This window comes from Giraffa tippelskirchi, chromosome 1, assembly GCF_054371585.1.
Source record: "Giraffa tippelskirchi isolate mGirTip1 chromosome 1, T2T-mGirTip1v1.2.pri, whole genome shotgun sequence".
Lineage (NCBI taxonomy): Eukaryota > Metazoa > Chordata > Mammalia > Artiodactyla > Giraffidae > Giraffa > Giraffa tippelskirchi.
The window spans coordinates 15764596-15789863 of NC_137275.1; the positions used below are offsets into that span (position 1 = coordinate 15764596).

Sequence of the window (25268 nt, forward strand, 5' to 3'; positions counted from 1 at the left end):
AACAAAGGCAATGCCAAAGAATGCCCAAAGTACCGAACAACTGCAGTCGTCTCACACACTAGTAAAGTAATGCTCAAAATTCTCCAAGCCCGGCTTCAGCAATACGTGAACCGTGACCTTCCAGATGTTCAAGCTGGTTTTAGAAAAGGCAGAGGAACCAGAGATCAAATTGCCAGCATCCACTGGATCACTGAAAAAGCAAGAGAGCTCCAGAAAAACATCAATTTCTGCTTTATTGACTATGCCAAAGCCTTTGACTGTGTGGATCACAATAAACTATAGAAAATTCTTCAAGAGATGGGAATACCAGAACACCAGACCTGTCTCCTGAGAAATCTGTATGCAGGTCAAGAAGCAACAGTTAGAACTGGACATGGAACAGCAGAATGGTTCCAAATAGGAAAAGGAAAAGGAGTATGTCAAGGCTGTATATTGTCACCCTGCTTGTTTAACTTATATGCAGAGTACATCATGAGAAATGCTGGGCTGGATGAAGCAGAAGCTGGAATCAAGATTGCCGGGAGAAATATCAATAACTTCAGATATGCAGATGACACTACCCTTCTGGCAGAAAGTGAAGAACTAAAGAGCCTCTTGATGAAAGTGAAAAGGAGAGTGAAAAAGTTGGCTTAAAGCTCAACATTCAGAAAACTAAGATCATGGCATCTGGTCCCATCACTTCATGGCAAATAGATGGAGAAACAGTGGAAACAGTGGCAGACTTTATTTTGGGGGGCTCCAAAATCACTGCAGATGGTGACTGCAGCCATGAAATTAAAAGCTGGTTACTCCTTGGAAGAAAAGTTAAGACCAACCTAGACAGTATATTAAAAAGCAGAGACAACCTAGTCATGTATGGATGTGAGAGTTGGACTATAAAGAAATCTGAGCACTGAATAATTGATGCTTTTGAACTGTGGTGTTGGAGAAGACTCTTGAGAGTCTCTTGGAGATCCAATCAGTCCATCCTAAAGAAAATCAGTCCTGAATATTCATCGGAAGGACTGATGTTGAAGCTGAAACTCTAATACTTTGGCCATGTGATGTAAAGAACTGACTCTGAGGGAGAAGGTGAGGGTGGGACGTTCTGGGAGAATGGCATTGAGACATGTGTATTGTCATATGTGAAACAGAGCACCATTCCATGTTCGATGCATGTGACAAGGGCTCGGGGCCGGGGCAGTGGGATGATCCAGAGGGATGGGAGGGGGAGGGAGGTGGGTGGGGGGTTCGGGAAGGGGAACACATGTAAACCCATGGCTGATTCTTGTCAATGTATGGCAAAAACTATTACAATATTGTAAAGTAATTAGCCCCCAAGTAAAATAAATAAATTTATTAAAAAAAAAATAAATAAAATAAAGAGAAAGTGAGTCAGACATAGAAAAAAAAAAAAAAAAAAAGAACTGACTCATTTGAAAAGACCCTGATGCTGGGAAAGATTGAAGGTGGGAGGAGAAGGGGATGACAAAGGATGAGATGGTTGGATGGTATCACTGACTCAATGAACATGAATTTGAGTAAACTCTGGGAGTTGGTGATGAACAGGGAGGCCTGGCGTGCTGCAGTCCTTGGGGTCACAAAGAGTCAGACATGACTGAGCGACTGAACTGAACTGAACTGAAGTACACTATGATTATGTAATTATCTAGTGAGATGTGAATGATGATCTTCCACATTTCTTTTTTAAACGGGATATGCCATCTTTCCTAATATTTGACTCCTGATGTACAGACATGAAGGATTCTTTCATAGAGGGCTTATACAACTCTACCAGTGTTCATATCTTGACATTAGTAACTGTATGTACCTGAGACTGTCACATAGCTCCTGCTGGCTTCAACTGTGCCCAGCACTTGAAGCATTATGTGTTGTAATTTCAGTTTCATATGGTCTTCAAAATCCTGGCAAACAGTTAATGAACTTGGCTTAGCTAAGATAGAGAAGTTACAGCTGTATTTAGTTACTTTACAATTTTATGTTGTCTGCCTACATATTTTTCCTTTTACTAAACTCCACAGATGGAATTTCAGGAGAAACAAAGGAAACGTCATCATCATAATACATTCAACAATTAATCTTTTTTTTTTTTTTCCTGAGAGATTTCAGATTATGCAACCAAAAATGTTCCAGAGAAGCATTATTGATGTTCTGATGCTGATGGGCATATGCTAAAAATATCTTTTAAAATTCCCCCAACAGCATTTAAAATCCATGTACATAATTTAATATTTTCATTTTTAAATAAAAAAAACAGAACTAAATATCACACATAATTTTTCTAGTTATTGAAAACCAAATAGCAACCAAAGTTTCCTTACTGTAACTTTTTTTTCTTATTAATGTGTCTTCAACTCTGACTCTTTTGCATGTTGCTCATTTATTTTTGCAGCCATCATAAATTTGGGAATTTTTCTGGGGAGCTGCTGAGTAGCAAGGCATGTGGGATCTCAGTTTCCAACCAGGGATGCAACGCAAGCACTGGAAGCACAGAATGTCAACCACTGAACCACCAGGGAAGTCAAAAGTTTGGAAGATTTTGATGATCTGACTCTTTGCTGTTGTTCAGTTGCTCAGTCGTGTCCGACTCTTTGCGACCCCATGAATCGCAGCACGCCAGGCCTCCCTGTCCATCACCAACTCCCAGAGTTTACCCAAACCCATGTCCATCGAGTCAGTGATGCCATCCAACCATCTCATCCTCTGTCGTCCCCTTCTCCTCCTGCCCCCAATCCTTCCCAGCATTAGGGTATTTTCCAATGAGTCAACTCTTTGCATGAGGTGGCCAAAGTATTGGAGTTTCAGCTTCAACATCAGTCCTTCCAATGAACACCCAGGACGGATCTCCTTGAGGAGACAAACATTCTTTTCCAGCATACTTATTTTCTTCTAATAAAATCAATACGGTAGGAAACAAAACCTTTGTGCATTATAAAGGAGATGTATAAAGGTTTACTTTTACATTGGTGAATCTGTAATTCATAGTCTTACAAGCATTTAAATGGATTTTCTGGTAAATCCAGGTGAATCTACAAAATCAACACCCAAAGTGTTCAAATCCACTCAAAACTTGTCCCTCCTTTGGACACTTCAGTGGTCTTTTATTACAACACGAAAGCATTCTCTACATGTGAGCTAAATGATACCATCCCAGTTGGGGCTTCCCAGGTGGCTCAGTAGTAAAAAATTTACTTGCCCATGCAGGAGATGCAGGAGATCCAAGGGTTCAATCCTTGGATCAGGAATATCCCTTGGAGGAGGAAATGGCAACCCACTCCAGTATTTTTGCCTGGAAAATTCCATGGACAGCAGAGGCCAACAGGCTACAGTCCATGGGGTTGCAAAGAGTCAGACATGACTGAATGACTGATCACATACATATATATTGAGGGAAAGAAGAAAAAGTTTTAAAAGAATCCAATTATATACTTATTGTGGATCTCACACTAAAATGTTGTTCAGCTTTTTGTTGGAAAGGATACTTTACTACCACATATACAGTAAATCCCCTATATCACAGCTCTTCGAGTTGTGAACTTTCAAAGATACAAACACGTAATCTATCCATGTCAGTGTGTGCCTGATAAGTTGCGTTCAACTCTTTGTGACCTCATGGACTGTAACCTGCCAGGCTCTGCTGTCCAAGGAATTCTCCAGGGGAAAATATTGGAGAGAGTTGCCATTTCCTCCTCTGGGAGATCTTCCCAACCCGAGGATCAAACATGCATCTCCTGCATTGGCAGGCAGATTCTTTACCACTGAGCCACCTGGGAAGCCCACTGTCAGGCATGAGTGAAATCACAGCTTGCTCTCCATTTCCTACTGCTGAAGATCCTTCAGCTCTACCATCTCCCTCCCCCTTCTCTCTCCTCCAGTCAGTAACTCTTCTTGCCTGTTCACTCAACATGTCCCTGTAGGCCAGCTGTTATACTGTACTACTGAACTTGTCAAGGTACTGTACTGTAAGATTAAAAATGTTTTGTGTGTGTGTTTTAAAGTATTATTTGTGTTAAAAGTATTATAAACCTATTACAGTATAGTACAATATTTGTGTTAGTTGGGTACCTAGGCTAGGGCAGGAGGAGAAGGGGGTGACAAGAGGATGAAATGTTTGGATGGCATCATCAACTCAATGGACAAGAGTTTGAATAAACTCCAGGAGATAGTGAAGGACAGGGAAGTCGGGTGTGCTGCAGTCCATTCAGTCACAGAGTCGAACACGACTGAGTGACTCAACAACATCAGGCTAACTTTGTTGGATTTAGGAACAAATTGGACTTATGAATGTGCTCTCAGAACAGGACTCGTTTGTATATAGGAGATTTACTGTACAGATACATTACATTAGTACTGTTGTCTACTTTAAAAGAGATCAGTGTCAGTTAGAAGAGAGAAACAAAATTACATTGAGCAGAAATTAGGGGTCTTTTTTCATTCTTTGTTTTGTTATTGTTTTATTGTAAATCTAAATTTAGTTCTCTTTAGAAGTATGTGAAAGTGAAAGTCACTCAGTTGTGTCCACCTCTTTGCCACCCCATGGACTATAGAGTCCACGGAATTCTCCAGGCCAGAATACTGGAGTGGGTAGCCTTTCCCTTCTCCAGGGGATCTTCCCAACCCAGTGATGGAACCCAGGTATCCCGCATCACAGGTGGATTCTTTACCAGCTGAGCCACAAGGGAAGCCCTTTTATAATGCATGCTTATTCATGGAGCATTTCTGGAATACAAAACAAATAAAGGTAACCGGTTTTAATTCAGATCTATGGCTTTTATGAAATTATGTTCTCATTTATAAGATTGTGACTCTACCTCAACATCAGTAGGAATTTTGCTTGAGCTGACAAAAATGATATTTTAACAGAATTTTAGAAATTGTTTTGAAATACAACAATTTTCAAATTTCCTGAATTCTAATCTATGAAAATAGGCACATGAGTTTCATACTTATGGAGATATCAGAAATATTTTTATTCTTTTATCCAACAAATACATTAAAAATATACTCCTTATATCTATTCAACAAAGATTTACTGAATGTCTCCATTGTGTCAGACACTGTTGTAGATGTTAGGGAAAAAAAAGATGATCAAGAGTCTTAAAATTCTCTTTCTTTGAGCTCATGTTTTAGTTATACTTGTAGAGTTTTGCTTTACAAATACAGATTTTTAAGTGAATATCAACAGTGAGATCCTCATGAGTATGTATATGTAGGCTTTGAATAATTCACAGATGTTTACCTCAATTCCTAGAATACAATCTTAATTCTTTAGCAATTTTTCAACCATTTCCTTATAGTAAATTATCACAATAACCAGAAAAAGAGCATCACTACCAACAAAGCTAGTGGAGATGATGGAATTCCAGTTGAGCTATTTCAAATCCTGAAAGATGATGCTGTGAAAGTGCTGCACTCAATATGCCAGCAAATATGGAAAACTCAGCAGTGGCCACAGGACTGGAAAAGGACAGTTTTCATTCCAATCCCAAAGAAAGGCAATGCCAAAGAATGCTCAAACTACCGAACAATTGCACTCATCTCACACACTAGTAAAGTAATGCTCAAAATTCTCCAAGCCAGGCTTCAACAATACATGAACCATGAACTTCCAGATGTTCAAGCTGGTTTTAGAAAAGGCAGAGGAACCAGAGATCAAATTGCCAACGCCCGCTGGATCATCGAAAAAGCAAGAGAGTTCCAGAAGAACATCTATTTCTGCTTTATTGACTATGCCAAAGCCTTTGACTGTGTGGATCACAATAAACTGTGGAAAATTCTGAAAGAGATGGGAATACCAGACCATCTGACCTGTCTCTTGAGAAACCTGTATGCAGGTCAGGAAGCAACAGTTAGACCTGGACATGGAACAGACTGGTTCCAAATAGGAAAAGGAGTACATCAAGGCTGTATATTGTCACCCTGATTATTTAACTTATATGCAGAGTACATCATGAGAAACGCTGGGCTGGAAGAAACACAAGCTGGAATCAAGATTGCAGGGAGAAACATCAATAACTCAGATATGCAGATGACACCACCCTTATGGCAGAAAGTGAAGAAGAACTAAAGAGCCTCTTGATGAAAGTGAAAGAGAAGAGTGAAAAAGTTGGCTTAAAGCTCAACATTCAGAAAACTAAGATCATGGCATCTGGTCCCATGACCTCATGGGAAATAGATGGGGAAACAGTGGAAACAGTGTCAGACTTTATTTTTGGGGGCTCCAAAATCAGTGCAGATGGTGATTGCAGCCATGAAATTAAAAGACGCTTACTCCTTGGAAGGAAGGTTATGACCAACCTAGATAGCATATTGAAAAGCAGAGACATTACTCTGTCAACAAAGGTCCGTCTAGTCAAGGCTATGGTTTTTCCGATAGTCACATATGGATGTGAGAGTTGGATGGTGAAGAAAGCTGAGCACCGCAGAATTGATGCTTTTGAACTGTGGTGTTGAAGAAGACTCTTGAGAGTCCCTTGGACTGCAAGAAGATCCACCCAGTCTATCCTAAAGGAGATCAGTCCTGGGTGTTCACTGGAAGGACTGATGTTGAAACTGAAACTCCAATACTTTGGCCACCTCATGTGAAGAGTTGACTCATTGGAAAAGACCCTAATGCTGGGAAGGATTGGGGGCAGGAGGAGAAGGGGACGACAGAGGACGAGATGGTTGGATGGCATCACCGACTCGATGGACATGGGTTTGGGTAGACTCCGGGAGTTGGTGATGGACAGGGAGGCCTGGCATGCTGCGATTATGGGGTCGCAAAGAGTCGGACACGACTGAGGGACTGAACTGAACTGAACTGATGCCTTCTAAAATGTATTTAAGAATGGCTCATACGCATATAAAATGATTCACAGAATTAGTGTCATCAAGGAAATGCAAACTACAACAACAGTGAGATACCATTCCACATTCACTAGAATGGCTAGGATAAAAAAATGAAACACTCACACATTGGTAGTAGAAATATAAAATGTCGCAGCCGTTTTGCAAAACAGTTTGGCAATTACTCAAATGTTCAACACAGATAAAACCTAGCAATTTCACTTCTAGGTGTACACCAAAGAGAAATGAAAAGATGTCCACACAAAATACATATTCACAATATTATTTCTAAAAGCCAAAAAGCAGAAGCAACTGAAATATCTACCAACCAATAAATGAATAAACAAATGGTAGTGTATCCACAAAATGAAGTTCTATTCATAAATGCAAAGCAACAAACTACTGATATTTGCTGTAATATGGATAAAGTTCAAAAGCATTATGCTTAAGTGAAAAAAGCTGGATGCAAGAGACCGTATATTGAATAATTCTATTTATACAAAATGTCCAAAAAAGGGAAAATCTATAGAGACAGAAAGTACATTAGTGACTGCTGGGAAGGAAGGGCTGCTAGGAATAACAATAAAGGGTACAAGAGATGCTATTTGAGTGATGAGAATGTTCTAAAACTGATAGATGGTAACAGCTGCATAACATGGGAAATCTGTTAAAAATCGTTGCCTTGAAATGGGCAAACTGCATGATATGTAAAGTGTAACTCAACACATTTATTTCAGAAAATATATACCTTCAAGGGATGTACTTTCACCAAACTCCTACAAGAATATTTGCAATCTGATTTACAAGACACACAAAAACATATTTTCAGAATATAAGACTTTATAGGTATCTTACTTATTTGTTTCAGTAGGAATTTATATGGAGATTTCAAAACTGAAAAGAAGATATTCTGTATTAAAAACACCGAAGAGTTCATAGTTAAGCACTAGTTTCTGTATGTATGTGTTCAGGCACATTACTTTTCCTTGTCACGCGTGCATGCTATGCATGCTAAGTTACTTCAGTTGTGTCCAACTCTTTGCGACCCCATACACCACATCCCGCTAGGCTCCTCTGTCTATGGAATTCTGCAGGCAAGAATACTGGAGTGGATTGCCATGCCTTCCTCCGGGGGATCTTCCTGACCCAGAGGAAGATCAAATCTGTGTCTCTTACGTCTCCTGCATTGGCAGGAGGGTTCTTTACCACTAGCACCACCTGAGAAGCCCAAAATGTTAAAACCATCATCATCAATGTCATGATACTTACAATGACAATAAATATGCTAAATGCCTTCTTCACATTGTACCATTTATTCCTGGTGTTTTTGTTCCACTTTCTTTTATTTTTAAGTGCATGAATACAATTGAGGGGGGTGTTAGGGATTATTTCCATTTTACATACAAGGACACTAGGAATTTGGAGAAGTTAAGTTAACTAGTCTCAGTTTGTTAACATATGAAGTAAATGGTGCCTGCTTCTCATCAAAGTCTGAACTCTTATTCCTCCACTGTTTCTTACAAATAAGTACACAGATGCCAACTGACAGACATGCCAAATACTGGGCAAGTTCTTGGTTAATTGGCTTTTTTTTTTCTTTAATCACTCAATCAGGTTAGTGGAAGTGAGCTTAAATTTATTCAAAGTTAAAATGACAGGAAAGAGAAATTCAGGTCCCCCGCTTCAGATGTACTTTTAAAATACATTTTCAAGAGAGTAAGCATAATGGAACACGACAGATTTCCAGCTAACAATCTGTCTTACATAAAATATTTGGTAAGTATTCATTTGAGCAAGTATTTTCCACATATGAAAAATTTTCCCTGAAGCTCATTAATTTTTCAGACCTTGGTATGTTTATAAGAGGGTTTCATGAGACTCTTGCAAGTTACACCCATGGTTCAAATTCGATACGAAGCCAAACATTCAAGGAAGTAGGCCTGTCAGTACTGGCAAAGAGCGATCTGACTGTATTTCCCAAAGTGTGGTTGTTGTCCAGTCACTAAGTCATGTCAGACTCTTTGCAACACTGTGGACTGCAACACATGAGGCTTCCCTGTCCTTCACTATCTCCTAGAGTTTGCTCAAACTCCTGTCCATTAAATCCGTGATGCCATCCAACCATCTCATCCTCTGTCACCCCCTTCTCCTCCTACCTTCAGTCTTTCTCAGCATCAGGGTTTTTTCTCTTCACATCAGATGGCCAAAGTATTGGAGCTTTAGCTTCAGCATCAGTCCTTCCAATAAATATTCAGGGTTGATTTCCTTTAGGATGGACTGGTTTGATCTCCTGGCAGTCCAAGGGACTCTCAAGAGTCTTCTCTAGCAGTCTTCTCTAGCACCACAGTTTAAAAGCATCGATTCTTTGGTACTCAGCCTTTTTTATGGTCCAACTCTCACATCAGTACATGGCAATGGGAAAAATCATAGCTTTGACTATATAGACCTTTGATGGCAAAGTGATGTCTTTGCTTTTTAATATGCTGTCTAGGTTTGTCTTTTCTTCCAAGGAGCAAGCATCTTTTAATTTCACAGCTGTAGTCATTATCCGTGGTGATTTTGGAGCCCAAGGAAAAATTTGTCACTGTTTCCACTTTTCCCCCATCTATTTGCCATGAAATGAAGGGACCAGATGCCATGGTCATAGTTTTTTGAATGTTGAGTTTTAAGCCAGCTTTTTCACTCTCCTCTTTCACCCTCATCAAGAGGACTTCCAAATCAAGTGCCACATGGACAGGACATTAAGTGACAACAAATGACACAGTAGCAACACTGGTCCATTTTTGATTTTCTATTCCTGATTTATATCAAGTAGGAAGTACCAGTGGGGATGAGAGGAGTTCTCAAGTGGTTCTGGCACCTGCCAATTTGCACTTCATCAAATAAACAGAGGTTCCAAGGGTCAGAGTTTTCCCAAAGTAGCTATATTCAGATAGCATTTAATAATATGCTTTGTGGTCATTGCACTTGTGCTATATTAACCTTGTATTTATGGCAAATGATGCTGCTTTTTAGGGGGAAAAATATCAAGTTCCTTTTACGATGAAATTGATCAAAAATAAAAACGTGAATAAAGTTTAAGGAAAAATATCAGAAAATCAAACACAGGTGTTATAAGAATATAATCAAAGTCAGGATGGTCCTATGTGAATGACAGACATTTGAAAAGTACTCTAAAACAACGGTTATCAGTCTTGTCAAGCCACCATAATATATAAGAACTGCATCAAAATATAGAAATGTTAAGAGCTACCATAGCTAAGTAGATGCCCAGAACTTTGGAGGGCTGACTTCCTTCTGGACTTGGGAAAATCATCTCGTTGGTGAAAATAAGTAGCTAATTTGCCATCTATAAGTTCAGGGCTTGCCTTAGGTGAACTCCTCTGAGACTGTTCTTTGCTTTTCCTACTCTACCTGTTCTTATGCCTTCAAGCTACTATTTTCTTTCTTCACTTTCCATAATCAGACTTGGCAAGATCTTTGATTTACACTATGATACAAACACTCTATGTCTGTAGTGTTATCCAACTCCACAGTGTTTGAATTTTCACATGGATCAAAATATTGCTGTTCAGCTGCTAAATTACATCTTACTCTTTGTGACATCATGGACTGCAGCACACCAGGCTTCCCTGTCTTTCACTATCTCCTGGAGTTTGCTCAAACTCATGTCCATCAAATTGGTGATGCCATCTAACCATCTCATCCTCTGTCGTCCCCTTCTCCTCCTGCCCTCAAATCTTTCCCAGGATCAAAGTCTTTGCCAGTGAGTTGGCTCTTCCCATCAGGTGGCCAAAGTATTGGAGTTTCAGCTTCAGCATAAGTCCTTTCAATGAATATTCAGGGTTGATTTCTTTTAGGATTGACTGGTTTGATCTCCTTGCTGTTCAAGGGACTCTCAAGAGTTTTCTTGACATCAAAGCAAAGGTACAGGGATGTACTTTTTGCTGCTGCTGCTGCTGCTAAGTCGCTTCAGTCGTGTCCGACTCTGTGTGACCCCATAGACGGCAGCCCACCAGGCTCCGCCGTCCCTGGGATTCTCCAGGCAAGAACACTGGAGTGGGTTGCCATTTCCTTCTCCGATGCATGAAAGTGAAAAGTGAAAGTGAAGTCGCTCAGTCGTGTCCGACCCTTAGCGACCCCATGGACTGAAGCCTGCCAGGCTCCTCCGTCCATGGGATTCTCCAGGCAAAAGAGTACTGGAGTGGGGTGCCATTGCCTTCTCCGATGTACTTTTTAGGCTGTTCTAAAATTTCAGACCCATTTTAGCAGATAGGAAATTTTTTATTTCACACCTAAAATGTATACCCCAGAAAGTAATTTATCTTTCACAACAGTGTAAGACTTGCTTAGCTGAGTCAGAACTAATATGTTGCTTCCAGTAGTGCCTTGATGTTAATTTTTGTGTCCATTTCATATATTAGAAAACTGAGGCACATCACTGTAAAGAAGCAAGTTTCTTTCAACCCACACTTCTGCAGCCCACTGTCTGTCTACCATGTCCCAAGTTGTGGTTAGAACACTATGTATATAAGAATGCATATAAGGATCATCTGGGGATTTGCCTGAAATGCAGATTCCTAGGTATCCTCAATCCTTTTAAATCAGAATGCGAGCCATTGGGGTCTGGGCTGTGGACCTTGAGATCTCTCTCTGGGTCATTCTTTTCCAAAATAATGTTTGAGAATCTGTAGTGTGCCCCTTTCAAGGTCACTTTTTATAACCCAGGTCAGTAAGGCTCAAAATTATATGGCTACCCAGAGGGTAAAATTAATATGTGTCTGGCTTTTCTGTCTCCTAAACTTGAGGCTTTTTACTTTATTTTATTTTCATTTACATCTGTAGACTTTGAAGTTTGATTAGTGATCCTGAATCAGTTACCAACACAAATGAAAAATAAACAAGAGAAGAGGAGGAGGGATGAAGGCAGAATGAGCTCAGTATAAGGGGAAGGGCAGTTGGGGTACCTCGGACAGCAGCTGTCTTATGGATTCTTGGACAGAGTGTGTAAAATCGCTGGCTTCTCCAGCCTTCTGTCTTAGCTCTTGAAGGTGGTGTTGTAAGTGTGTAGTTATTTAGTGTGTAGTTATTTTGTTGCTGAGCAATTAATGCTACAATGTGACACCCACATGGCTATTTTTGACCCTACCTTCCCAGCTCTTCCAAACTGCATCTTCTTTAACAGCTGATACCATCTGGAGAGCTTTGGAAACAAAATAACACTTGGCTCCTAATCTGGTTTCACACATTCTGCATTTCATTTTTGTCCCTTCAACGGGGGGGGGGGGGGGGGGGTAGTTTAACATAAAATGTTATATTTTGATTTGCTTCACTTTGAAACAGAAATAATGAAAAGAATGGTTAGGAACTCCAACATCTGTTGTTTTTTACAGTTGACATAAACTGATTAAATACAAATTCTTTCAGGTCAGTGAAAGTGTTGTTTCTCACAGAATTCCCTTTGGTCAAGAAGTCTGTGGAAATACCTCATCTAACTGTAGGAACAACAAGTCATTCATATATGAAGGTCTTCAAACCTGGACCTCAGAACTGAGAAAAAAGCATTTGATACCAATAAAGAAGAGCAGAAGGTGCCTGGTCTCATGAAAGCTGGCACATGCACTTGCAATTTCTAAATTCAATCAGTCTATGTTCTAAATTTCTTCTTCTCAAGCCAAATTTTTTTTTCTCTTTTAACCCAAGATATTTCCTTTCATTCAAATATGAAATATTAACTTCCAAATGGATCCACAGCTTCAAAAGCACAGGCTGATTTATGAACATAGATGCTCAGCAGCATACGACTGATACATGCAAAACATTGAAAACAACAACAAAGGAGAATTAGACAAGCCAATACGATGGTAGGGTGAATTATTATCAGTTCAGGTCAGTCACTCAGTCGTGTCCGACTCTTTGCGTCCCCATGGACTATAAATTATTATATTGTCCCTGAAATCATGTTTATGAAAATTACTTAGTGACATGGAAAGTTGTTTATGATACAGTGTTACCATGAAAAGGCAAAATGCAAAAACTGTGTGATTCCAGTATTTGTGTGTGTATATATATATGTATATATAAATCTGCATTTAGATATATCTCTATTTTTATTCTCTACATACCAACTTATATATATGTACATATATATATATATACAAGAACTCTCTGGGTTGTTTAGTTTTAAAATATTCATCTTTCCTTCTTATATGCTTCTATATTCTAAATTGTATACAAAATGTTATAATTTAAAATGTGATTTTAATAATTTTTATGTTAAATTTTAATAGCACTATACTTTTATAATTATAAAATGTTATTTAAAAAGCTTACTTTAAAACTCAAATTTTTGAGCTTAATATTAGAGCTACAGTACTATTAGTCCTGAATATTAAAATTAGAGATGGTCTTTGCAGAATTCCTGTGAGATTTTCTTTCCAGATTTTAATAAAGATAAAGATGAAAGCTAAATCCGGTTGACTCTTTAGTGAGATATAAGCTTTGTTAGAATAAACAGGGGGTAATATTTATTCATTCTTATTCTTTAACATATTTCACAAAGAAAAATTTCTGTACTTTGCTTTATATACTAATATCTAGTCAAAACATTGTGCACGATCTATATTTTTTAATTTACATTCTTTTTTAGATCACTTTGATGATGAACACTGGTGAGAATAACTTGAACTAATAAATGTTCCCAGGCAGTTTGTCTTCACATTCCCCAAAATTGAAACCTGAACTAGGACTTGATCACATGAAATTTTAAACTCAGCCAATTCACTAAAAAATCTATTGGGCTGAATACTGTACTTGAACACATTCCCAAAAGTAATTTACTCTCCTTGGAAAATTATGGATTATTTATTCCTAAAGAATGTAGTTTACAATTACACTTGGTTACAAATATGGTACTCTTTTTATTTTGCTGTCCATGGATCTGGGAATCCTTTTTTTTTTTTTAAACCAGCAGTAATTTGCATATCTGCATCCCTATGACTGAGGGACTCAAGCTTAACAATTTACTTATCAAAACAAGCATATTCAGATTGCTAGAGTGTCATATCATGATCTCTTTTGATTTTCATCCCTAGCTCCTGGTCAGAGCTCCTAAAACCCCTGTAATTTCCTAAATTATAAGAATATAGAAGCATCTTTTGCTATTTGCTTTTTATCCCCGGTTCCTAAAATAGTTCTGGAATGAGGAAAGAGAAAGGAAAAGTCTTCGTTATTCCTACCAAGTTCTTTCAGCTGTGCCTGAATTTACTTAAGGCATCCTTGAGAAAGTCCCTAAGGATGATGAGGGGTGGAGTGGGTGAAGGGTGGTTGCCAGAGAAACCAATCAGGTGAATAGAAAGGTTGGAACCTTAGCCCCAGTGATTAATCAATCATGCCTATGGCAAGAATACGGAAGTGGGTTGCCGTTTCCTTCTCCAATGGATCTTCCCAACCCAGGGATTGAACCTATGTCTCTTGAGTCTCCTGCATTGGTAAGTGGAATCCTTACCACTCTGCCACCTAGGAAGTCCCTATGTAACGAAGTCTTCATAAAAATATCTTCACTGAAGGGGTTTGGAAAACTTCTAGGTTAGTGAACACGTCCAAGTGCAAGGAAGGTGGTATAGCTGCAGAGGGCTGTGGCTGTTCCGAGCTGCTCCACCATCCCTGCCCTATGCCTCTCTTTCATTTGTGTTCCTGAGTTGTATCCTTTTATAACAAACCAGTAATCTAGTAAATGAACTGTTTTCCTGAATTCTGTGAGCTCTTCTAGCAAATGACTGAACTTGAGGACTCTCAGATTTATGGCTGGTTGGTCAGAAGTACAGGTGATCACCTGGTGGGACTCATGATTGGTGCCTGAAGTGGGTGGGGGGTGGTGAGGCAGTCTTGTGGAAATGAGCCCTTAACCTGAGGGATCTGAACCAAATCTGGGTAGTTATTGTCAGAACTGATTAACTCATAGGACAGTCAGCAGGTGTCCATCAAGAACTGGAGAATTGCTTGTTGTGGAAAACCCACACATTTGGTGTCAGAAGTGCTCTGTGGGTAGATTAGTAGAAAATATTAGTTTTCTCTCACAGAGTGATTTTTTTCTTTTTAACATGTAAATAAAATCTTTCCATTTGTTTGTTAAGTGTCTTTCAATGGATTTCCATTTCACTTAGAATAAAAATGACATTTCTTATTATAACCTACTGCATTGTTCAGGATCAACATCTTTCACCTCATCTCCAAGGACGTAATTGGTCAATTTTACCCAAATACGTGGAGGAAATAGTACAACCTACATATACTTTTTCTGAAAACAGAGGTTGAAGGAATACTTTCCTGCTACTTTTGAGTCCAGAATTTCTTTGATAACAGAAGTAGTCAAATGCATTAAAAGAAAAGAAACTGCTGAGTCAGCAACCATGATGCATATGGGTTCAAAAATCCTCAGCAAGTTGTTTCCAAGTCAGATACAGCCAAATATTAAGAGTAATATATCACAAGCAAAAGTGGTTTATTCTAGGAGTGCAAAGATGGCTTAACATTCGAAATCCACCTCATTAACATAATTAAACAGAAGAATCATATAATTTCTACAGTAAATATGGGAAAAGTGGATTTGATAAAATTCAGTTGTCAATCATTATTAAAACTGTTAGCAAACTAGAAATAAAAGAACATTTTCAAACACGATAAAGGGAACTACACAAAACTTATAGCTACCACCATGAGCAATAGCAAAAAACTAAAAACTTCCCTCTACATATAAGAAACATATGTCCACTCACCATTCTTGTAGAATAGTTCTTAGCAAGGACGAAAAATCAAGAAAAAGGAATACAAAGCATATCAAAAAGGAAGAAATAAAACTCTCATTATATGCAGTCAACCAAATCATGTATAGAGAAAATCCTAAAGGATCTAAAAAAAACAATCCTCTAGCATTTATAAATAAATTTATCAAGTTTGTAGGAAAAAAATCTCTCTATAAAAATCATATTTATATAATCTAGCAGAATAAATAGGAAAATTAAACATAAAAAACAATGCTATTCACCAAAGCATTAAGGATGAATGTAACAAAATAGAGCAAGATCTTACAGTGAAAATTACAAAACATTGCTGAAATATGAAAAGTCCTAATGACACATTGAGATGGGCTATGTTCAAGGATTAGAAGATTTCATATTTTTACACTGTCATTTTTCTCCTAATTGATTTCTAGAGTCAATGAAATATCTATCAAAATCCTAATAGGCTTCTCTCATAAAAACTGACAAACACTAAATTTTTTAGAGATATGCAAATGTCATAGAATATACAAAACAATCTTGTGAAGAACAAAGTTGGGGAACTTACTCCACTTTATTTCTAGATTTTAAAGCTGTAGTGATTTTCTCCTAAAATAACGTCCCACAAATTCTTCCTTTTCCGTACATGTGTGCCACTTCTGTCCATTAAGCTCTGGAGTTTACTTCCCTTCCCTGAAATCTAGGCTGTCCCTGTTTCGTGACTTGCTTAGACTAATGCAGTGCTTACAAGCTTCCATATTTGCTCTCTTAGAACCTTGAGCCGTAATGTCATTGAGCCTGATTAATCTGATAGAGATAAAAGTTGCATGAAGAAATGCTCTACTGGATATCAGACTTCAAAGAGAGAGAGAGGACCACGCAGCCTCCAGCTATCATCCGTGTACGCTAAGTTGTTTCAGTCATTTCTGACTCTCTGAGACCCCATGGACTGTAGCCCACCTGGCTCCTCTGTCCATAGGATTCTCTGGGCAAGAATATTGGAATGGGTTGCCATGACCTCCTGCAGGGGATCTTCCCTATCCAGGGATTGAACCTGTGTCTCTCACGTCTGCTGTGTTGGCAGGCGGGTTCTTAACCACTGGCACCACCTTGGAAGCCCAGCTAGCTTAGTCATCTCAGATAATGCTCCAGACATGTGAGTGATGCCTTCTTAGATCCTTCAGACTTAACTGATCTATATTAATTAACACCACGTGTTGGAGAAATGAGCACATCCTCACCAAGTCCTGCCTAAATTGCTGATTTACGAACAAGTGATTGGTTGTTCTTGCTGACACCACAAAATTTGGGGGTCAGTTCATATACCAGGGTAGACATCTGACTGAGCAAATGAATGACACTCCTTTTTCTCAAAACAGGCTAGTAACATCACCATATGGTGCCTTATGCTGAAATACTCTCTGTAAGTCTCTTCTACAGATTTTCTAGAGAACAGGCAGTTTCTGTAGCTACACTTCAGAAATTAAAAGATAAGGACATTTTTGCACAGCATGAAATTAACTGAAAGACCTTTCTGATTAAATTTCTGATCATAAAAGTAAGGTTTACTGAATTTATAGTATAAGAAAGGGGAGTACGTTCCTCATCATTACACAAAATTATATTTTCTTATGTTTTCTTTGGTCTCAATGCATTGATGCATTTTATGAAAAAATGCATTTTTTGCAACTGGGATCATATTTTATATAAAGTTTATTGTTAGCCTATAGTTATCAGGAAATAATTGCTTACAGGGCACATCTCTTCTTACAAGCACCCTAAGACATATAAAATAGACCCTTATTCTCACATTTAGCACAGATCTGTTATCAGAAACAAACTTCAAATGCTTATGTCAGGAGAATTTTTAATAAATAAACTTTACTATTAAGGTCATCTGCGTGTACTGAGACCATTACATAAATACAAAGAAAAAGGTCATTGAAATTTATCAATGTCACATGAAGTTCATTGTACAGAATATTGTTTTCCCATAATGTGATATTTTATTATGAGAATCCCATTGACAAACTTCTTCTAATTTTAGCACAAAACTTTACATTTCTCCTAGATAAACCATTGTTTATATATTCTAAACAGGCCTGAACTATGGAACCACTGAGGTTGTTTTTTTTTTTTTCAAAGTATAGACTAAGACATGAGGCTCCCCCACCAAAAGTATATCTGCATTTTTGAAATGTATTCTCTGACCTTAGTTTTGAATTCATTTCCTTACCTCCACATTTAATTTTCTATCAGGTAGGATTTATGAATCTTTATAAACTGTTGATACTTTTTGTAAAATTAATTTACCTGCCTTATTTTTCCATTTATCACTATATAATTAGCATTTTCTGAACATTTTAATAACTAAGCAACATTTTATTATATTAATCACACTACTGCTAGAGATAATAGATTGGTGTTCTTTCTTCAGTATTATAGAAACTGTAAGAAACAACTCTGCACTTCAATTTTTTCACAAATTTGGTTTTTTTCTAGGATTGGCTCCTTAAGGGGTCTTGAAATATATTACCAAATTTCTTTAGAAAGACTACAATGATCTCAACTTTAATCATGAGGGTGCCTACCTCAACACACCTTGCCAGCACTGAGTAGTATTATTGTTCAGGATTTTGTTAATGTGACCAGTAAAAGGACATCAAATGAGTTAACATAACTTTTTTTTTTATTATTATTAGCACAAACCCATACTCTCAATGATGCTTCCCTTACCTTGTATCAAGTATTCAAGAGTCTTCTTGTCTATTTGTTCTATAGACCTGTGTCTATCCATGTGATAATTCTATACTTTCAAAGAGAAAATACACTACACGATTACCTCTAATAGTGAGAAAAGTCACAATATAAATGTTCAACATCACTGAAGTAGTTATATGTGACATAGCTGCAGAGTGAAACAATTATTAAAAATTATGCTTATTGAGTTTTCCACTGATCAGATGCTAAATTAGAATATATGTTGGCATAAGGGCATTTTTCAACTATTGATATGAAAAAAACTTGTTTCTGTTGAATTAGAAAAAATGAAGAGGTAATTAGCAAAATATTTTCAGTGTTCAACTCAATTAGTGGAGTTATGGGTGCTTTATGCATTCTTTGCTGGAACTTTCATTATTTTCTAAATTGCACCAAGCTATATACTTTTCCTTGCTTCCTTGCAAATCTTTTCTAGATTAGGGTGGGGCTATATATTTAAGACACAATGCTTTTAATTACATTGTCAATATCCCAAGCTGTTGATCAACACTTTAAATATTCTTTAGCTGAAAGAATTCAAAGAAACATCAAATTAGAGAAGACTGCTATTTTAAAAATTCGATTTTCCAATGCAAAAGTTTAATATTTGATTTGAGACCAAAGGAAAAGAATAAATAATAATGTTTTAAGGGGGGAAAAGCATAGCAGAGAAAGACACCTAATACCACATTGTTGATTCTGTAACTTAATAAACACAATCCATCTTTGTCAGGCCATATAATTCATCTTCTAAACTGTGACAATATCAATTCAAGTTACGCCATCTCAGCTCACAGCAACCTTTCAGTTTAGTTAGAGTGTCTCAGTGAAGGATGGTTAGTAAAATCTTGAAATCTACCTGTCAAATGACGGCTTCTCTCCACAGTCAAAAGCATCCTGCAGTTCCTTGACCAGGTTAGCCTGGCCTGGCAGTCGGAAGAGACCCTCTTCCTTCAGCCCCCTTTGTCGGATGAAGTCCACACACTGCTCCACCAACATTGGAGCCAGGCGGTTCCCATATCTCTTCTCATAGCGAACAGTATCTTCCAGTTTCTGTCCAAAAATGCCTGGAGAAATAAAGGATCACAATGAATTTGAGAAATTCATCTGTTCCTACTACGTAAGTTTAAGCAAACTCTGGGAGATAGTGAAGGACAGGGAGACCTGGCTCTCTGCAGTCTGCTGCTGCTGCTGCTAAGTCGCTTCAGTCGTGTCCGACTCTGTGCGACCCCATAGACGGCAGCCCACCAGGCTCCGCCGTCCCTGTGATTCTCCAGGCAAGAACACTGGAGTGGGTTGTCATTTCCTTCTCCAGCAGTCTATAGGGTGGCAAAGAGCTGGACAAGACTTAGCGACTGAACAACTACTACTCCTCCTTTGTTCTAACTACTGGACCACAGAGACTTCCCCTCTCTTCACTTTTGTTTTCTTTTTCTTTTTTAAATAAAAGGGCATCTTTTGTTTTCAATCAAGTGATGGTGCCATGATTATAATCAAGGTGATAAACCATGAAAAGAGACACAGAATTTTCACCCATATAAAATACTTCAGACAGTGTCTGCTCTTTAAAATCTTAAACTATTAATTTACTGGAAAGGAAAAAAAAATTGAATTATGAAGCTCTATGTTCCAAAAGTGAGGAGACAGGGTCATGGTGGTTTTTCCTAACAGGAATGAGTATCTGATTACATATTGTCTAGAATTAGCAGCACACGGGGGTAATAAAAATCAGAACCATTTTGACCAGTTTTATTCATTATTTTAAAATACTTACAAATGATGCATTTCTTTGTGCATGCATTTGGGGCTGAATATCCCCACTCTCCATCCTTGGTACCCCACTGATTAAGAAACAATGCCTCTAAAATATACTAATATGAGTTGGAACTTGGAAAAATAACCAACCAATGAGAAAAGAGGAAGAAAAGGAGCCAAAGCAAATATGATTCCAGCGTTCCCAGATGGGATGAATATTACTGAAAGGTTTTAATGGTCTAATGAGTTTCATAAAAGGGGAAGAAAAATTAGTGGTGCATGTTGAAACTATGTAAGACTCCGGAATGTTTGGGGAATTATTTCAAAACCGTTAAGTTCAGGATTTAACAATAAGAACATATGCTTTACTTCTCTATCAGTAAAATAATTTATGTATGGATTCAGTAAAGTAAAACCATCACATTCCATGCAATAAACACTTGCTACCAAAGAGAATATTCTTAGCCTAGGCAGAAACAAAAACACAACAAAGGAAACTATTCTCCACCTGGTATCAAGTCTAGCACTAACATATTCCTTTTAGGAAAAAGGGTTGAATGATCTGATGTTAATATTTAAGGGCATATAAAACAATTGGAAATTAGCTGAGTTTGTAGACTTTGCAACAAGCAGTTTCTCAATAATGGTATGTTAAACATTGGAATCACTGATCTCTGGGTTTTCTGTTACTTGCAGGAGTGTCCAATACTTTATGAAGTGGTGATAATCATTTGAAACTATTTTAGTATTTTAATAACAAAGCTTGAAAATTGATTATTATGAATGAACAACACTGACCCTTTCTCTGTGGAGCTCTTTCATGCTTTCTTGCCTGGAATGTTTGGATTTTATCCTGCCAAAATTAAGGAGATAGCCTTTCAGAGGCACTTATAAATTAAATAAAATAATGTTAACATTAGGGAATAAATCTTATCTATCTGATTTTTCACTTCTTTTTTTTCTTTGGACTGACACATTATTAATACATAAGGTATCTCCCTAAATCCAGCAGAAAATCTGTTAAAGATGTTCCAGTTCAACCTCAATGTGTGCTACAAATGAGAACCAAACTTCCAAGATTTAGTTTTACGCAGTAATGAAAAACAGTCAAGCATTCTTTTCCAATCAGGGTTCCTTTATTCCCCAAAACTCAGGGAGGTGATAAAGGATACAGTAAGTTTTGCTTTAGATGGGTACTCTGGTTTTTTTTTTTCCCCGTCACACGTAGGCTTGCCTGTATGATAAGAATTTTCTTAAGTATAGCAACAAACTAAAAGCCAATGCATTCGTTCATGCATTAAGTACCTAACATGCACTAAGTTGTTGACATGTATTCTCTTATTTACATAATAAACACACATGGTGGCTATATTATACCTGATGAAACAGAGAGATTAAATACATAAGGTTAGTTATACAGCACCAAGTCGCAGAATGGAAATCCTTATCTAGACTTAGCCTTACAAATCTTTGCTTGTCTCTGAATACCTGTCCTCTTCCACTTTATTTAACTCAATTATAGTGTGTTCTCATTTTCTAGTAATTTAAAATATTAATAGATTCTAAAAGTGAAGAAAACAGCATATCTTTTCTGTGCTCTAAAAAATGGTAATAGCTAGGCTGTATTTATGTATGCCAGGCATGAGTACAAGCAGTTTGTCTGCACTTCTCTTACTTAAAACTCACAGCATTCTATGAGGTAGGCACCACCATTTTACTGAGGAGGAGACTAAAGCATAGAACAATTAAGTAACTTGCTGAATGTCACAAGGTAAAAGGTGGAACTAGGATTTGATCAAGGCTGTTGAATTTCAGCCTGTATGACTCTTTGCGAGCCATGGACTGTAGCCTGCCAGGCTCATTTGTCCATGGGAATTCTCCAGGCCAGAATACTGGAGTAGGTTTCCATGCCCTTCTCCAGGGGATCTTCCCTACCTGGGGATGGAACTCAAATCTCCCTTGTTGCAGGTGGATTCTTTACCATCTGAACCAGCAAGGAAGCCCAGGGGAAACTGTGTGTGCATTACAAAATATTTCATAGTGGGCATAATGGCTAAAAATTGAGTTACAGAAGAGCCAGCTCATTGGAAAAGACCCTGATGCTTGAAAAGATTGAGGGCAGGAGGAGAAGGAGGGCAGAGGATGAGATGGTTGGATGGCATCACCAAATCAATCGTTATGAATTTGAACAAACTTTGGGAGATGGTGAAGAACAGGGAAGCCTGGAGTGTTGTAGTACATGGGTTCACAAAGAGTTGGACGTGACTTAGTGACTGATCAACAATAGAGGAACTAATCCGTCTCTTACTAGTTTTCTGGCCTCAATTCCTGTCATCACACTAACGGTGGGGGAGGAGATTTCTGTTGAGAAAATGAAAATCTGGGAGAAAGGTGGAAGAAAAAGGAGAAGGAAAAATTCAGCAACCTGACCAACAAAATGATTTCCTTAATATAAAGAGCTATACCTATTTAGCAACAGAATATGTAAAAGAGTTTTAGAATGTAGACAATATGTACACATGCTTAGAATTCCTGTGGGGAAAACTGATGTTCTGCTGTTTATCCGGTCTTGCAAAGCATTAGGTAATGATTAGTTGTATACCTCCCAGTCTGTAGCATTGGAAATAGAATGTTCCAACGGTCTCTGACTTACAAAGGGAGATGGTGAATCAACTTCTGTATAAGATTTTTTTTTTTTTTTTTGGTGTGGAAGTCAGGGAGAAATTGTGTGCTTAGTGGCTCACTCGTGTATGACTCTTTGCGAGCCATGGACTGTAGCCTGCCAGGCTCATTTGTCCATGGGAATTCTCTAGGCCAGAATACTGGAGTAGGTTTCCATGCCCTTCTCCAGGGGATCTTCCCAACCTGGGGATGGGACTCAAGTCTTCCTCATTGCAGGTGGATTCTTTACCATCTGAACCACCAAGGAAGCCCAGGGGGAAACTGGAATTGCAGAAATAGAGAATGGAGGTAAGGGCACAGGTGCAGGGGGAAAGGGAAGGAGCAGTGAATTGACAGATTGGGAATACACTACCATGTCTGAAATAGATAGCTAGTGGGAAACCTGCTGTATAGAAAAGGGAGCTCAGTCTGTTCTCTGTGGTGACTTACAGAGGTGACATTGTGGGTGGTGTGGGAGGGAAGCTCAAGAGGGAGGGGATATATGTATACATATGGCTGATTCACTTCATTGTATAGCAGAAACTAACACAACATTGTAAAGCAATTATACTCCAATAAAAGAAGCTGCTTTAGTTAGAACTTCAACATTTAAAATTTTAAAATTAACAGCAAAAAAAGCACAAATGTCTATGAGTTATCCCCAACTAGCAGCATGAAGAAGGGGACGCACTGATTAGCAGATTATTAACAAGAATATTCCCTGTGGTGTGAGTCTTGCAAGCAGTTCCAGCTATGCCCATGTAAATTCTCAGAGAGGTTTCACATTCCCTAAGAAAAGGATCCTTGGAATTTCTGGGTGACAGCAGTACATTATGCATATTTCCCTCTGGAAGTACATTGATGGTGTGTCATCAAGTATCACTCAGGATGTGACTTTCCACTAGGCTGAGAACATAAATCACACAGGTGATTTTATTATATCTGTGGGAGGCTTTTTCAGCTGGAGGGAGAGACAGAGGGAGGGAAAGGAAAAAAAATATATAAAGAAAATCTAAATAGCTTCAGGATTTGTGAGGTTCTTCCTTTACATGTAAATTATATACTCCATAGCTAGAGGCAGCCTGTGGCATTACTGAGTGTGATCAGAAAAGTATATTCAAATTCTACTCATCGCATAAATAAATAAATAAATAAAATACAAAGCCAAACATCTTTAGACTCTCCATGCTTTGTAATTATTCACTTTGTTCCTTGATTCTGAACTAAGTATAACACTGGCTCCATTTCATCACTTCCTATCTTCTTGCTTATATGTTACAATATGGACTCTGACACTGTCATTTCACTAAAAGAGCTTTCAGAATAATTACCAACAACTACCTAGTTGCCAAATCATTGACAGATTTATGTTTTGCAGTACTTTATGGTTCACTCCCTTTAAAACCATCAATCTCACTCTTCTTACTGATACTTCTCACATCTTATGTAATTCTTGCCTTCCAGAACATTCTTTTCAGTCTCCTTCTTGATTATGCAATCTACTACACCCTTCTTATAAGTTTGCTGGTCCTCTGGATTCTGTCCACAGCTCAGTTTTCACCTAACTTTACACAATTTCTTTGTTGGATTCCACTCAATCTCACAGTGTAACAATTGTTCCCAGATTTGTATCTCAATCGGGGTCCCTCTTCCACTGGGTTTCCAAGTGCCCATTAGACCCCTCAACATGGGTATCTCAAAACATTGTCAAACTCAAAATTTTTAAAACTGTCTGAATTATTTTTCTTCAAAACCTGTCATACTTCCTATAATCCTGATTTTGGTTCTCAGAATCAGTGATCCCCCCAAACATGTGAAGGGCCATCTGAGAATGGACCTAGATTGCACCTCCCTTCACAATCCTCATTTAATGACCACATCGGTCCCTTCCAGACTCATTGCCATTAGATCCTCAATACTTCTTAACTGACTTTTACAGAGCCAAATTCCCAAGTCAGGCAAGTGTTGCCATAGTGATCGTCATAATATTTAAATCAGATCACACCACTTTTTTGGTTTAATTTCTTCCAATGGTGCCCACTGGCCAATCAAGCTCCTTTTCATGAAATGTGCGTGTGCTCAGTCATGTCTGACTCTTTGCAAACCCATGGGCTGTGGCTCAACACGATCCTCTGTTAATGGGATTTTTCAGGCAAGAATACTGGAGCAGGTCGCCATTTCATTTTCCAGGGGATCTTCCTGACCCAGGGATGGAACCTGCATCTCCTGCATTGGCAGGTGGATTCTTTACCATTGAGCCACCTGGAAGCCCTTTCATGAAATATAGTTTCCATAATCCAGTCTCTGCCGCTTCATCCACAATTCAACCAACAGGTGTTTAGATAGCACCCTTTCCATGCTGAGTGCTAGGCCATATTCACCCTCATTACTGTTGCTCCCTCAAAAACAACCTACTCAGTAACTATATTGAACTATTTGTTGTTTCCTATGTGTGTTATTACTTATTACATCTTCGAGTGTCCT

At 38.2% G+C, this 25268-nt stretch overlaps 1 protein-coding gene across 5 annotated transcripts in view; it reads right to left on the reverse strand.

The window, feature by feature from the left end:
* Positions 1–25268, reverse strand: part of ARHGAP24 (Rho GTPase activating protein 24) — a 556594-nt gene that overhangs the window by 30179 nt on the left and 501147 nt on the right. For all 5 annotated transcript variants that reach the window (XM_081497333.1, XM_081497619.1, XM_081497531.1 and 2 more), the window contains one exon: positions 19228–19435. In XM_081497333.1, the coding sequence (XP_081353459.1) occupies positions 19228–19435 (208 nt within the window). The remainder of the gene's footprint in view (positions 1–19227; positions 19436–25268) is intronic.